This window comes from Geotrypetes seraphini, chromosome 8, assembly GCF_902459505.1.
Source record: "Geotrypetes seraphini chromosome 8, aGeoSer1.1, whole genome shotgun sequence".
Classification (NCBI taxonomy): domain Eukaryota; kingdom Metazoa; phylum Chordata; class Amphibia; order Gymnophiona; family Dermophiidae; genus Geotrypetes; species Geotrypetes seraphini.
In genome coordinates, this window is record NC_047091.1 from 95713895 (window position 1) to 95729848 (window position 15954).

The 15954-nt window shown below is 47.2% G+C and overlaps 1 protein-coding gene across 2 annotated transcripts in view; it reads right to left on the reverse strand.

Moving 5' to 3' along the window:
* Positions 1 to 15954, reverse strand: part of CALR3 (calreticulin 3) — a 151985-nt gene that overhangs the window by 30204 nt on the left and 105827 nt on the right. For both annotated transcript variants that reach the window (XM_033956499.1, XM_033956498.1), the window contains exon 5: positions 14122 to 14331. In XM_033956499.1, coding sequence (XP_033812390.1) covers positions 14122 to 14331 — 210 coding nt within the window. The remainder of the gene's footprint in view (positions 1 to 14121; positions 14332 to 15954) is intronic.

Below are 15954 nucleotides of genomic sequence, written 5' to 3' on the forward strand. Positions count from 1 at the left end.
ACCATGTCCACCTTGAAATCTTGCACATCTTTCAGCATAGCACCTCCCTCAGGCGGGAGAGCCATGCATTTGGTGACCTAAGCCACTGCAGAGTCTACCTTCGGTTGATTAAACAGCTGCTGGAACTCAGGTGCCATTGGGTAGAGTCTGGACATGGCTTTTGCAATCCTACCGGATCCTTCTGGAGTCTCCCACTGCTCAGTAACTATGGCAGTAATGTCCGAATGCGCCTGGAACAAAGGAGGTTTGAGCATTGGAGCTGCTCATGATCATGCACTGGGAACTGGAAGGTTGCCCCTCCAACTTCAGCACCTTAATAACATCCATAATAGGTAGACAGAGACCGATTTGAATAGCAGGCGGATCAAAGGATCGTCCCCCTGGTCAAGTGACAGAGAGGCATCTTGGCTACTGCACCCAAACAAGAAACTGGATTCTTCCATGACTGACTCTGAGCCCTGAGATAAAAGGGGCAAGGATTCTGATACCAATCCTGCCAGTTCGGCTCTGAGTGGTTGCTTATTTATCTGGGGAGAAATCGCAGGAAGTGGAGATGCTCCCTGAACTAATGGTGGTGTGCTTTCAAACTGCACCGTATGTCCTGACCCCCATTAAAAATGCTGTCCACATGAGATTTACAAATTCTGGGGTGAAGCCTTCTGCATGGGAGATAGACAAACCCGGCTTCGTTAGCCGCAAACCTGAAGTCATCATGCCACTGTACAGAACCATGGTGAGACCTCATCTGGAATACTGTGTGCAATTCTGGAGGCCACATTACCGTAAAGATGTGCTTAGAGTTGAGTGGGTTCAGCGGATGGCCACTAGGATGATCTCAGGGCTCAAGGGTCTCTCGTACGAAGAAAGACTAAACAAATTGCAGCTCTACACTCTAGAGGAACGCAGGGAAAGGGGGGACATGATTGAGACATTTAAATACATCACGGGACGTGTTGAGGTGGAAGAAGACATCTTCTTTCTCAAAGGACCCTCGGTCACAAGGGGGCATCCGCTCAAACTCAGGAGGGAAATTTGATAGTGATGTAAGGAAGTATTTCTTCACAGACAGGGTTGTAGATCACTGGAACAAGCTTCCAGTGCAGGTGATCAAGGCCACCAGCGTGCTTGACTTTAAGAATAAATGGGACGTCCTAGTGGGATCCCTACGAGGGTCGAGTTAAGGAACTAGGTCATTAGTACTCAGACTTAATGGGGTGGGTCAGTAGAGTGGGCAGACTTGATGGGCTATAGCCCTTTTCTGCCGTCATCTTTCTATGTTTCTATGCAGAACCTCTAACTGATCTTTCATGGGTTCCATGTACTTCCCATGTCTTACCTTCATGTCTTCGTGAAATTCAGGCTCCAGATGAGACTTTCTACCCATTTCCCAGACCCACAGCGGCTCCCAAGCCCTGGAGACATCGATGGGGCTAAGCTTTAGGCTACTACCCCTCCCTTGCATGCTGCAGAACACAGTATATGAACGCTCCTTCACCAGTCATCCGGCACAAACTTCACATGAAATGGTGTCGACACACCCTGAGGAGTCCATCCCTGTTGATTTTATTTTTTTTAATTGAGAAGTTCTGAGGCAGATAGAGACTTCAGAAAAAAAAAAAAAGAGTGTTTAAAATCCAAGATGTCCGCCACCAGAAAAATCACACCAAAAATAAGAAAAACTAAGCAGAGCAGATCAGAAACACCCCTGTACAGTTCGCTTTCAGAAGGAAAAACTGAAGGGGGCACTCCACTCCACTGGCAATGTGTGAAGTGCTGAAAGTTGTAACACACTAACGCAAAACCCAGTTCACGAGAATGGATTGATCACCTAACACACAGATTCCTGAGCAGATGTAACAGAATTTCACATTATGCATAATAGAAAAACTAATATAACAAATCTATGTATTTTAAATTTCCATTGTCTATGGTTAGAATTAAATCTGGTCAAATTAATATGGTCAAAATTTAGAAGAATAACCAAATTTTTCACTGGCGTAACACTAACAACATCTTTAATTCCTGACTAATATGATTTATTTATCAAAAATTGAAGACATTCACATAAGGCAGTGTACAGTAACCTGTACTTGGCAATATACAATTACAGCAGTAAAAATATTACAATAAAAGTACACATTATGGCATAATATGCTACATGTAATGTCAACACAATACACATGAAAACGTCTTAAGAGACAGTATAGTGGGCTAGCAGAGATGGGACATATAGATAGATAAAATAGTTATATAAAAGATAAGGGTGACTAATTAAAGGAAAAATTGCAAATGGAGTCATAAAAGGTCTGTATGTGGTAAGCAAATCCTGTTGCAATATGTACAACTTGTGTTGTTCCATGTGAGTGATTTGCTGGTTCCATTAAAGGCTTGGAAGAAGAGCCCAGCTGTTTTTGTCTTGAGAATAAACTAGCCTTAATGAGACATGCTCAACCAAATAAGGACAAGAGAGGGCTCATATGGAAAAATTTGGCCTTACCTGCAAATTTTCTTTACTTGAGTCCAACCACATCAATCAGAACTGATGGGTTATTTATGTCTGTCAGCCAGCAGATGGAGACAGAAACTTAAGAGCTGTGAGTTCTGTACTATACAAAGCAGTACACAGGCACAACTCACCAGTATTTCTATAACAAAACAATTGACAAAACAAAGAAACTTCCACTATTATTCAAATAATATCTCAAGAGAGGATGGAAAAAATTATGTTCTTACCTGTTAATTTTCTTTCCTTTAGACGCAGCAGATGAATCCAGAGACCAATGGGATAGCACACATCTACCAGCAGGCGGAGATAGAGAAACTGATTAACAGGTGGTCCTATTGGCTGCCACTCCTCCTGTATCTTCAGTATAGCTCCTTGCCCAAGCATCCGTAACTATCAATAGGCATAGCATGTAAAAAACTTCTTTCCTATAACAAATCTCAAAAGGCAATAATACAGAATACAACCATCACTAATAAACTTTGAAAGTTGCAAAAGATAAAACGACAGACAATATCCAGAAAGGGTGGGGCTCTGGATTCATCTGCTGTGTCTAAAGGAAAGAAAATTAACAGGTAAGAACATAATTTTTCCTTCCTTAGCAACAGCAGCAGATGAATCCAGAGACCAATGGGATGTAGCAAAGCAATCCTCAATTTGGGTGGGAAGCAAATGCCGCCTCCGCAACAACTGAAGCACTAAACGCATCCACCGCCTACACCCCCACATCCAACCGGTAATGCTGAGATAAAGCATTCTCGGAAGACCAAGTAGCCGCGAGACAAAACTCCTCCAAGGAAAAAAACCTCTGGACCGGAAAGGAGAGAAGTCAGCTGTAAATAAACTACTGAAACGCTGCAGCTCTCCCGCCATCGCCAGAGACCCAAGCACTCGCCTGATTCTCGCTGAAACGTGGCCACTTCATCAACGCTTCTAGAAACATAGTCAGATTCAAGCCTTGCAAAATTTACGCTGCCACGGCCTGCACAGAAAGAAAATCAGACTCGGGGAATAACTAGAAGAACAGTGCGGTGCTTCCCACAGCGCCGGAAAAAACATGTCCCTTCTCATGCGCGCTGCTATAAACTGGCATCTGCACAATCAGCTACAAATACCGACGAAAGAGAGCCTCAGAATAAACAGGACTACTACTGCTGCACTGAAACCCAACGAGGAGAACAAGTATGAGCATGAAATCGCACTGCTATTGCCGCGCTGTAACCAACAAGGAAACCAAGCGCGTGCATGCAAAGGGCGGGAAAGGCTCCCTCAACGGATTTCTAGTCATAAAACTTAGCCTCAATAAAATATCCATTCCTTAAATGTACGTTGACCGAACCTACAGTAATAAGACTCCCAAACAGAACCTGAAGTTCAAACAACAGTAGAAAACCCATACATACTCACAAGCTTGTTGTTGGGGCCGGTTGAAGCCAGTAAGTGCTGGTTGTCCAGCACTAACAGGGCAGAATGTAGTAACTGTGGCCTCCCTTTTTTTTTTTCTTTTTTTAAACAGATAAGGGAAAGAAGAAAAAAATGGAGACCCAGTCAGACCCTCTAGCAATGGAGGGAGGGTGAGACAGGGACCTGGGGGGCCCAGGTGTAACCCCTAAAGCCGGCACCGTTCAGCCGGACACCCCTGTCTCACTGAAGAGAAAACCTCAACAGGAGAAATATAAACGTTGTCCCACTGAAGAGAAACCTCAACAGGGGAAAATAAAGTTCCAGTCACAGCCAGAATCCAGGAGCTAGTTGAATAGCGACCATCACCTGCTGGGAGATAGAGCATATTGAAGATACAGGAGGAGTGCCAGCCAATAGGACCACCTGTTAATCAGTTTCTCTATCTCAGCTATCCAATTGGTCTCTGGATTCATCTGCTGCTGTTGCTAAGGAAAACAAGATTGTCTTCCAGGCTATGAACACTTGCCTTACCATTTTTTGTCCAAGTCATGTCTCACTTTATCAGCCATGCTTGTAATACTATGTCTGCCATGCTATGTTCTGCCATTTTATGCTCACCATACTATGTCTCACCATACCATGTTTTATCATTCTATGTTTTACCATGCTTTGTTAACTATGTTTTGCCATCTCTACCAGACAATGGTTGCCTGGCTATTTTTTAACATACAATGTCTGAGAGTGTGGTGCAGGGTAGAGAATGACACGGTGACAAAATTCATCACCTTCCCCGTCCCCGCGGATAACCGCGGGAAATAATCCCATGTCATTTTTTAATGTCTATTTCAGCCTCAGTCCTTCTACACTAGCATTCTTCAAAGCAAAGCTTAAGGGTCAATGGTTGTAGCCATTCATACTCTGATTCTTCTCTCTCTCCTTAAAGAATGACATGAAGATGGTTTACCGCGGTTATCCACGGGGACGGTGATGAATTTTGTCACCGTGTCATTCTCTAGTGCAGGGGTTATAACTACAGCCTGTGGTTATGGGTTCATTGTCCCTTATGACCCTGAGCAGGTCTCCCATTGCCCTAGGTACATTAAACAGATTATGAGCCCACTGGAACAGTTAGGGAAAAATGCTTGAGTACCTGATTAATGTAAACCGTTCTGAGTTCCCCTGGGAGAATGGTATAGAAAATTGAATAAATAAATAAATTGTATTAACATTTTTTTAACATGGCACTCAATGGACCCATCAGAGTTTGAAGAAATAATTTTAAAGTTTAGCAGAGGAAGAGAAATAAATCCAGTTCAGACTACAGGGTGGGTATCTGGACTGGTTTGGTTGGACTCAAGGAAAGAAAATTAACAGGTAAGACTACATTTTTCCTTCCTTTTCACCTCACTAGGTTAGTCCAGATCTGATGCCCTAGCAATCTTCACATTGGGCAGGATAAATACACCCTTACCAAAGAACTGCTGCAACAAAGGCCTGTAAAAGTTTGTAAATAAATGTAAAAAGGACACAGTAGCAGTAAAATATGTGTCATTTACCACAACAGACACTATCCTGTAGTAACTCGGTACTGCAGGTTAGTGACTCTCATGGTAAACGAATAATGCAACTTGTGATCAACTCTGCATAGCCTAGTACAACCAGGGAGCATTCTTAAAGGAGCCAGAGCTTTTCCAAATTAACCATATTTCCCCTCAAAGATTTTCCACAAGACATGGACCTACCTCTCTTAGTCTCTGGTGATGTAGGCAGTGGTTTTCAACCTAGTCCTCAAGGACTACCTGGCCAATTGGGTATTCAGGATATCCACAATGAATATGCATGAGATGGATCTACATGCACTGCTTTCCTGATATGTAAATCACTCTCATGCATATTCATTATGGATATCCTGAAAACCTAACTGGCCAGGTGGTTCCAAGGACTGGGTTGAAAACCATAAACCTAGGGGATCTGGGGCAAAAGCAGTCTCCAGTAGCTCCTGTCCATGCCAGGTTCCAAATGGCACCAGTGATCCCTAGTGGTAGTCTGCATTAATAGATTTGTAAAATAATGAGGTTCTTTACACCTAATTATTATGCAGCTTGGAGTGGTAAAATAATATGACTATGCTGTCTGATGTACATTAAAGGGCAAAAGCTATGCACATTAGTTACAGTATTATTCCCTTAATGTCCTATAACTTCAGAAAGAGAAAAAAAAAAATCCAAAATAATTTTCTAGTAAAACCTGTACAGTGTTATAAAACTTTTGCTTGTTACATTTGCCTTATTCAACTGTATAAGAACATAAGCATAAGAACATAAGCAGTGCCACCGCTGGGTCAGACCACAGGTCCATCCCGCCCAGCAGTCCGCTCCCGCGGCGGCCCAACAGGTCACGACCTGTCTGAATCACCCCTTGGTTTCAGTACCCTACGATCCCTTTGTCCCTCAGGAATCCGTCCAATCCCTGTTTGAATCCCTGTACTGTATTCTGCCTGATCACTTCCTCCGGGAGCGCATTCCATGTGTTCACGACCCTTTGGGTGAAGAAAAACTTCCTTGTATTTGTCTTGAACCTATCCCCCTTCAGTTTCTCCGAGTGCCCCCTCGTACCTGTTGTCCCTCTCAGTCTGAAGAACCTGTCCCTATCCACCCTCTCTATGCCTCTCAGGATCTTGAAGGTCTCTATCATATCTCCCCTGAGCCTCCTTTTTTCCAGAGAGAAGAGACCCAGCTTATCCAGCCTCTCGGCGTATGGGCAGTTTTCCAGCCCTCTTACAAGCTTCGTTGCTCTCCTTTGGACTCTCTCAAGTACCGCCATGTCCTTCTTGAGGTGCGGCAACCAATACTGAACGCAGTATTCAAGATGCGGGCGCACCATCGCCCAATATAGTGGCATGATGACTTCCCGCGTCCTGGTTGTGATACCCTTCTTTATGATGCCCAGCATCCTGTTGGCTTTTTTCGACGCTGCTGCGCACTGTGCGGATGGCTTCATTGATGCATCCACTAGCACACCCAAGTCTCTCTCAAGTCCGCTGTCTCCCAGCAGTGCCCCCCCATTTTGTAGTTGAACAACGGGTTCTTGTTTCCTATATGCATGACCTTGCATTTCTCAACGTTAAAGCGCATTTGCCATTTGTTTGCCCAGTCTTCCAGCTTGTCCAGGTCCCTTTGCAGGTCCTCACATTCCTCCCTGGTCCTAACCCTGCCGCAGAGTTTGGTATCGTCCGCAAATTTTATAACCTCGCATTTTGCCTCCGTTTCTAGGTCGTTGATAAATATGTTGAAGAGCAGCGGCCCCAGCACTGATCCCTGCGGCACACCGCTCGTGACTCTCCGCCAGTCAGAATATTGGCCCTTCACTCCGACCCTCTGCAGTCTACCCGACAGCCAGTGCTTGATCCATCTGTGTAAATCCCAGCCCACCCCGTGGTTCCACAGCTTCTTAAGCAGCCTTTCATGTGGCACCTTGTCAAAAGCCTTTTGAAAATCGAGGTAAATGATGTCTATGGGTTCCCCTTTGTCCACCTGACTGCTTATTCCTTCAAAGAAGTACAGTAGGTTCGTAAGGCATGACCTTCCCTTACAGAATCCGTGCTGGCTTGTTCACAGTAAGTCATTTTTCTCGATGTGTTCGCATATGTTGTCCTTGATCATCGCTTCCACCATCTTCCCTATAACTGAAGTCAGGCTCACCGGCCTGTAGTTCCCGGGGTCACCCCTCGATCCCTTCTTAAAGATAGGTGTGACATTTGCCAGTTTCCAGTCCTCCGGCACCTCTCATGTTCTCAGGGATAGGTTGCAAACATGCTGGATTGTGCCTGCTATTTCCTGTCTTAGTTCCTTTAGAACCCTTGGGTGGATCCCGTCCGGTCCCGGCGATTTGCCGCTTTTTAGCCTGTCTATCTGTTTGAGGACATCCTCCTGTCTTACATCTATATGCTCCAATTTTTCGGCCTGTTCCCCACTCATGAGCTCCTCTGAGTCCGGTATATTGGATGTGTCTTCGCACGTGAAGACCGACGAGAAGAACGTGTTCAACCTCTCAGCTACCTCTTTGTCCTCCTTAATCACTCCTTTCCTATCCCCATCATCCAACGGCCCCACCTCCTCTCTCGCTGGTTGCTTCCCCTTACGTAACTGAAGAATGCCTTGAAGTTTTTCGCCTCCCTGGCCAGCCCCTCCTCGTATTCCCTTTTTGCTTTTCTAACCTCTCGGTGGCATTCCTTTTGGCAATTCCTGTGCTCCTGGTGATTTTCCTCCGTTGGGTCCTTTTTCCATCTCCGGAAGGACACTTTCTTGTCACTTATTGCCCTCTTTACTTCAGTTGTCATCCAAACCGGTTTTTTTGACCGCTTGTTCTTACAGCCTTTCCTGAAACTGGGGATGTACAGGTTTTGTGCTTCCTGCAGGGTGTCCCTGAATAGGGTCCAGGCGCTTCCTACAGTCTCCATCCTAAAGCTGTTCTTGAGCTTCCTCCCCACCATTTCCCTCATAGCAACATAGTTCCCTTTCCTGAAGTTGAGTGCAGTCGTTGCAGTCCTCCTCACTATGGGTGTCCCCCTTTCTAATGTGAATCTGATTGCGTTGTGATCACTGTTGCCTAGTGGTCCTCCCACTTCTACCCCTCTTGCAGGCCCCTCTAATCCATTAAGGATGAGGTCAAGAGTAGTTCTCCCTCACGTTGGTTCCTTGACTAGTTGTTCCATGAAGCAGTCCCTCACAGCTTCTACGAATTCCGTTTCCCTGGCGCAGTTGGAGTGACCCGTACTCCAGTCTATCCCCGGGTAGTTGAAGTCCCCCATCACTGTTACAATTCCAGTACTGCATTACTGCTTCAGTTCCGCTTCCAAGTCGTGTCCGACTGCATCCGGCGTACCAGGTGGACGATAATACAGCCCCAGTTTTATGTCTGCACCTTTGGTTCCTGGCAATTTGACCCATAGTGACTCCAGCCCCTCTGCCTTTGTCGCCGTATCCATCCTGACCGTGTAGATAGAGTCCTTTATGTATAGTGCTATGCCTCCCCCCTTCTTGTGGGTCCTGTCCCTCCTGTAGAGCTTGTACCCTGGCAGCACCACATCCCATTGATTGTCCTCTGTCCACCAAGTTTCCGTAATTCCAATTACATCCTGATCCTCCCCTTTGGCCCTGACTTCCAGTTCACCCATCTTGGCCCTGAGGCTTCTTGCATTCGTGTATAAGCACTGTAGGTCCCGGCGTTTGTCCCTCACCTCTGCTTTTACCTGGGCCGCCTTCCCTCGAGTTTCGGGCTGTTCACCCGTTAACTGTGCCTCTGCTTTACCCTCATCCTTTACCCTCGCAAATTTCTGCCTCCTCGTGTCCCCTCCACCCCCCTTCCTCGCTTTTCCTTGGAAATTTCCTGCCCTTCCTACCTCCTCCCATGCTATTGTCCCCTGGGCCTTGGTTTGATCTCTCTTGCCTTGTGGTTCTTCCTTATTGCCTTCTGCTTGCACTCTGGTTCTACTCCGCCCCCCTGAATCCCCCTGCCGCTTAAGTCCCTCACAGCAAGTTGCTGTTACCTGGTGCTTCCCTAGCTGTCTGATCTCGAGCTCCATCGGTTCCCCGTCCTCCCTGTAGTCATCCCGTTCAGCATCCTTTCTGGATACCGTTGTCCGAAGCGTCATCAGGTCTGCTGTTGGCTTTCCTCCTCTCCTTAGTTTAAAGCCCTCTCGATCTCCTTCTTCATGTTGGCTGCCAGTATTCTTGTTCCTGCCGTGCTCAGGTGCAGGCCGTCCCGCCTGTAGAGCTTGCTCTTTCCCCAGAAGGACGACCAGTTCCTCACAAAGTGGAAGCCCTCATCTTCGCACCATTTTCTCAGCCATGCATTCACATCCTGGAGCTCAGCCTGCCTCCTTACATCTGCCCTCAGGACCGGCAGGATCTCCGAGAAGGCTATCCTCTGTGTCCTCCGTTTCAGCTTCCTTCCCAGGACCCTGAACTGGTCCGTTAGCGCAGGCATGCTGAAGTTCCTCCGGCTCACATCATTTGTTCCGACGTGGATAATTACTGCTGTCTCCTCCGTTTCGGCTCCGTCCAGGATCCTCTCGATTCTGTCGGCGATGTCCTTTGTCTTAGCCCCTGGGAGACATGTCACTAGCCGGTCCTCTCTCCCTCCGGCCACATGACTGTCCACCTCCCTCAGGATCGAGTCTCCTCCAACAATTGCAGTCTTCCCCTTTCTCAGTAGCCTCCTCTGCCTCAGGTCCGTATCCTTGGTGTATCTTGGTGCTCCTCCCTCGGGGTCCTGGTTCGCCTCGGCCCCCTCTGTTTGCCCGGCCTCTCCACTAGGTCCATCCTCCGGTGGGTTGCGGCTCTCATCATCTAGGGACGCCTGTCCGTGATGCGGCTGGTCCTGCTCCTCCACCCTCCTATAGGCTTCTTCGATGTATCTCTCAAGGTCCCTCACCTGATCCTTGATGGGGCTTGCTATGTCTGGTTCCTCAGACGCCTGGCATTGCTCTTCTAGGTCGTACAGCCCTTCCAGCTCCTGGACCCTGGCCTGCAGTCTCCCGACCTCCTTTTTCAGGCTCTCCAGTTCCCGGCACCGACCGCATATGTACTCCCGCCTTCCCAAGGGGAGGTAGTCGTACATATGGCAGTCCATGCAGTACACTGGAAAGCTCCGCTGTGATCCGGCTGCCTCCATTTCAGTCTATCTGCTCTGCTCTCTGGTCCTTCTCAGCTCTCCTACTCTGGTCTTCGCTCCCTCCTGCTGCTAGTGTCCTCTCTCACTCTGCCTGCTGCTGCTGCGTCCTCTCTCCCTCACTCTCTGTCTGCTGCTGGTGTCCTCTCCCCGACTCCTCTCTGGTGTGTGCTGACCCTGTAGTGCCTTGGCCCTTCTCAAGGCCCTTCGCAAAGGCGCTCTCGCTAAGGCGAGCGCCTTTGCCGCTCGCCTTCGCCGCGCGCCGAACGGCCGAGCGCCATTGGCTCCTCCCCTTTTAAGGGGGAGTTCGGCTGTGGTGTCCCTCTGACGTCGGGAGGGTGGGCGGAGTTATCTCTCGCCCTGCCCCTCTCTAAGTCCTGCCTGCTCCGGTGCCTTCTCTCTCTCTCTCCTCAGCCCAGCCGCTGCCTCGCGATTTCCTCAGCTGCTCTGCCCAGCCCAGCCGCTGCCTCCCGACTCTCTTCGGCTGCCCTGCTCTCCTGCACGCTGTGGTCTCTGCGCCGTTGGCTCCTCCCCTTTTAAGGGGGAGTTCGGCTGTGGTGTCCCTCTGACGTCGGGAGGGTGGGCGGAGTTATCTCTCGCCCTGCCCCTCTCTAAGTCCTGCCTGCTCCGGTGCCTTCTCTCTCTCTCTCTCTCTCCTCAGCCCAGCCGCTGCCTCGCGATTTCCTCAGCTGCTCTGCCCAGCCCAGCCGCTGCCTCCCGACTCTCTTCGGCTGCCCTGCTCTCCTGCACGCTGTGGTCTCCGCGCCGTTGGCTCCTCCCCTTTTAAGGGGGAGTTCGGCTGTGGTGTCCCTCTGACGTCGGGAGGGTGGGCGGAGTTATCTCTCGCCCTGCCCCTCTCTAAGTCCTGCCTGCTCCGGTGCCTTCTCTCTCTCTCTCTCTCTCTCTCTTCTCAGCCCAGCCGCTGCCTCGCGATTTCCTCAGCTGTTCTGCCCAGCCCAGCCGCTGCCTCCCGACTCTCTTCGGCTGCCCTGCTCTCCTGCTCGCTGTAAAGTCACTGATACATAATCTAGTGGTAAAAACTATGGTGCATTGATAACCAGTTTTACAGGGCTTTGAAAAATAAATCCAGACTCCAAATATTGCAATTATCTCCTAGAACATGGGTGTCAAACTCAATCACATAAGGGGTTGAAATCTAAAACACAGGCTAAGTCATGGCCCAAATTTTTTATTAAGATACTTAGACCAGGATTTTCAAACACCCATGTTAAAAAGCGACAGCCTACTAACGCAGCTGTTTTGACAGTGAATTGAAAAAAAGCGAGACATTTTCAAAAAAAATCGCACATGCAAATGAGGTTGGTGGACAGCAGCAAAGATTCACTAAATTTGCATGTGTCCATTGCTGGTGATAGCGATGGGCACATGCGCATAAAGAAACAACCCAAAAACACTACAGCGGGAGGGGCCTTAGGCGTCTGGGCCAGTCAGAGCCTTAGGCCCCTTGCTGGTGTATCTGGGGAGGGGCCTGAGGCTCTGATTGGCCCAGGTTGTTTAAGGTCCCATGGGAGCCAACATCTTGGGATGCACCAGGGAGGAAAAGGCCCATTTTTGACGATGCAGGGCAGCTGGGAGGAGGGAGTCCATGTCCCTCCGTGCATCAATTTGGAGGTAAGGGAGGAGGGGTGTTGGAGGCAGGGGGGAGGTTTTCTATGGCAGGTAGGTCACTTGCCAATGGGGGAGAGTGGGCATCTCTCTTGTTGTGGAGGGGGGGGTGCGCGGCTGGGATTTCTTGGCAGTGGGAAAGTGTGGGCATCTCTCCAGCTGCAGGGGGTGTGTCACCGCCATTCCATGGGGGGTGTTCACCGCCACTACAGGGGTAATGCAGCAGGAGAGAATGGGCATCTCTCCCGCTGTATCACACCACAGGCTTTCTAACAGTCTCCGACATTGACCGGCACCCCTAGACTAGTTGCTTATTTTTGTCATCAAAAGCCAATGATGCTTTTAGAAAATGGCTCGGCATTTTTTAAGAATCCACTGGAGGGCTCATTTCAATTTTAAAGAGCCCATTTGCATGTCATTGTTGGAGACTGCTAGAAAGCTTGCTATTGACAGAGATAATCCGTTTTGATAATCTACCGCTAAAATGCGTACAGGCTAAACCATCGGTAAACAGTTTAGTGACAGCATTAAGGGCTCCTTTTACTAAGCTGCGCTAGCGTTTTTAGCATGCACTGCAGATTAGCGTGTGCTAACCCCCAAGCTACGCGGAAAATACTAACGCCAGCTCTATGGAGGCATTAGCATATAGAGCGTGCGCTAAAACCCATTTCCCATCTCACTCCTTTCCCAGCCTCCTATTTCCTTCTATCTACATCCCATTACAACATCTCTCCTCCCATGATCCAACATTTTGCTTCCTCTCTTTTCTGTTGTTCTTCCCTCCCCCCCTTGATGCTGAATAATAAGATGCTGCATCTCTGTCTCCCTTCTATTCCCAGATCCAATTTCTCTCCCTTTCTCTTCCCAAATGCCCCCCATGTTTTTAAGTTTCAAGTACTTGATATACCGTTTTATATTCCTAAGCAGTTTACATCGTACAATGGTAAAAATTAAACAATAAAATAGGGGGAATTACATACATGAATACACTGTTAGACAAATCACATAAACAACTACACTGGATACAAAAAGGAAAAGGTCTGCATGCCTCCCTCCCTTTCCCAGGTCCACCATTTCTCCCTTTCTCTTCCCAACAGTTCTCCCTTCAAGTATCTATATCCCTCTTCCACTACACCACCCCAGGTCCAACTTCTCTCCCTTCAGACCACTGCCCACCATCTTTCTCTCTCTGTCCTCTGTTTGTGGCCCCATAAGCTCTCCCCCCACCCCAAATCTGGCACTGCTTTTAATACCCTCCTCCTTCTTACTGTAAAAAAAAGTTAATCCAGGAGACTTCCTCGGCCTAGCATGTCCTCCCCCTTCTCTTTGCGCCGGTTCGATGTCGCCCTCACCTTCTGTCACGCTGAAAAATCTGCTGGCCTCGGCAGTGATTCAACAATGTTGCCCGCAGCTCCCCTTCCTATTTTCCATCTGCCGTGGTCTGTCTCCAATGAAACAACTTCCTGTTTCTGCCCGGATGGACCAAAGCAGACGGAACACATGAAGGGGAGTCGCGGGCAACGTTGCTGAATCACTGCCGAGGGTGGCAGGTTTTTCAGTAGGACAGAAGGTGAGGGTGACATCGGACCAGTGCAGACATGCTGGGCTACGGGAACCACCCAGAGCCTTGGGGCCAGGCTGTGAGAAGGGGAAGTTCATGGACCATGACTCCAAGGCTGAAAGCACTGCCACGGGCCACATAAAATGGCCAGGGGAGCTGGATTCGGCTCGCGGGCCTTGTGTTTGACACATGTGCCCTAGAACATCACTAATATCTAGCATCCAATTACATCATCCTACTTCAACACTGTATCTAGCACATTTAAGTTATTTTAAAATATTAAATCATATAATTTTTCTTCAGAAATTCCATCCCATCCCAAAGTCTGTAGGAATGTTAGTAATAAAAACAAAACCTCAGGCTTGATATCCTTAGGATCATCAATTTTCTTTCTGTCATCCCAGTCTTCGGGTTTCACAACTGCTGGATCTTTAATTTTCTTTGGTACCAAGAAATCAAAATCCTCCTCTAAGTTTCCAGATTCAGTCTTTACATTATCAACTTTCACTTCATAGGTCTGATTTGGCCTCAGAATTAGAGTATATAAATGAGTATAACTATCATCCTGTAAGATGAAATAAGGAGAAATTAGGTTCTTACCTGCTAATTTTCTTTCTTTTAGCCTTTCCAGACCGGTATAGCTATAGATCTTACAGATGGGCATATATCTCATCATGACCAGCAGGTGGAGACTGAGACATAACTTTGGAATAGTACATAATAGGTGACTTCCCCTTATTCCATCAATCTGCCGAATAGCTAAGCAGAACTAAGAATTAAACAGAAAAACAGGGCTCCAAACAGGAGTAACAGCTAATAAAACCTGAACGTAAGTAGCCAACCAGGAGAGGTAAGTTGCCAATCTGTTTCTGAGTCTGAGGTAAGTACACAGTACATTTCTGAGACTGAGGTAAGAAAACACATTGCAAACAGTACTATAGGAGTCCAATTAGCTCAAGCAAGGATATCTCCACAGAAACATAGCAAACACAAGGTATGGAGGGCTATGTACGTTAATGCCCACAGTTTGGGCAATAAGATTCTGGACTTAGAAATGGAAATGAGGAACGCTGACCTAGATGTGGTGGCGATATCCGAGACCTGGTTCACGGACTCCCATGGGTGGGATATGGCGATATTAGATCTGATACTTACCAACGGAGAAAGTGTCACAGAGGTCTCGGTAGGCCTCCAGTGACCACAACATGATATGGTTCAACCTCAGGAAAGGTTTCACTAAATCAAACACATCAACCAAGGTCCTCAACTTTAAGGGCACTAACTTCAAAAGCATGGGAAACTTCGTCCATCGGGTGCTGCAAAACCAAGCCGAAACAGATAATGTGGTCGACTCTGAAATCAACCATACATGAAGCAACCAACCGCTATATAAAATCAGTATGTAAACGGAAAAGAAACAATAATCCACAGTGGTTCTCTACAGAGATCTCAGACCTCATAAAAAAGAAGAAAAGAGCATTCATCTCCTACAAACAATCAGGGAAGCAAGAATCTAAGGAAGACTATCTGGCCAAGTCAAAAGCAGTCAAAACAGCAGTCAGAGAGGCCAAACTACGAATGGAAGAGAATCTAGCGAAGAACATCAAGAAGGGCGATAAATCCTTCTTCAGGTATATTAGTGACAGAAAAAGAAACACAGACGGGATAGTACGCCTTAGGAAACCCGACGGGAACTATGCAGATTCGGACTGCGATAAAGCCAAACTTCTTAAATTTAAACCACCTTTAATCTTAGAGGCCTTCAGCTTGGCGAGAGCAATACGAGGTTTTTTCTTGTTCCAGATAAATTCAGAAATTTTCATATTAAGCCAATGAAATAACGACTTATGGCAGAGAAGGGGAAGCATAGATAGAGTATAATTAATTTGTGGGGCTAAGGTCATTTTAATGGAGACTATTCTACCCCACCAGGACAAATAAAGTGGCGACCAACGAGATGTAGTATTTAAAACCAAATTTTTAATTTTAGATATATTGAGATCTTGAGCAAGTAATGGGTCTTTATGTATTAAGATCCCCAAATATTTTACAGCTCCTTGTGACCATGGAAAAGGAAAATGAGCTAGATCTGAGGAGGAAATGTGATCATTTAGCGGAAAGATCTCAGATTTCTCCCAATTGACAGAATATCCAGATATATGAGAATATTGAGAAACGATGTGGATAA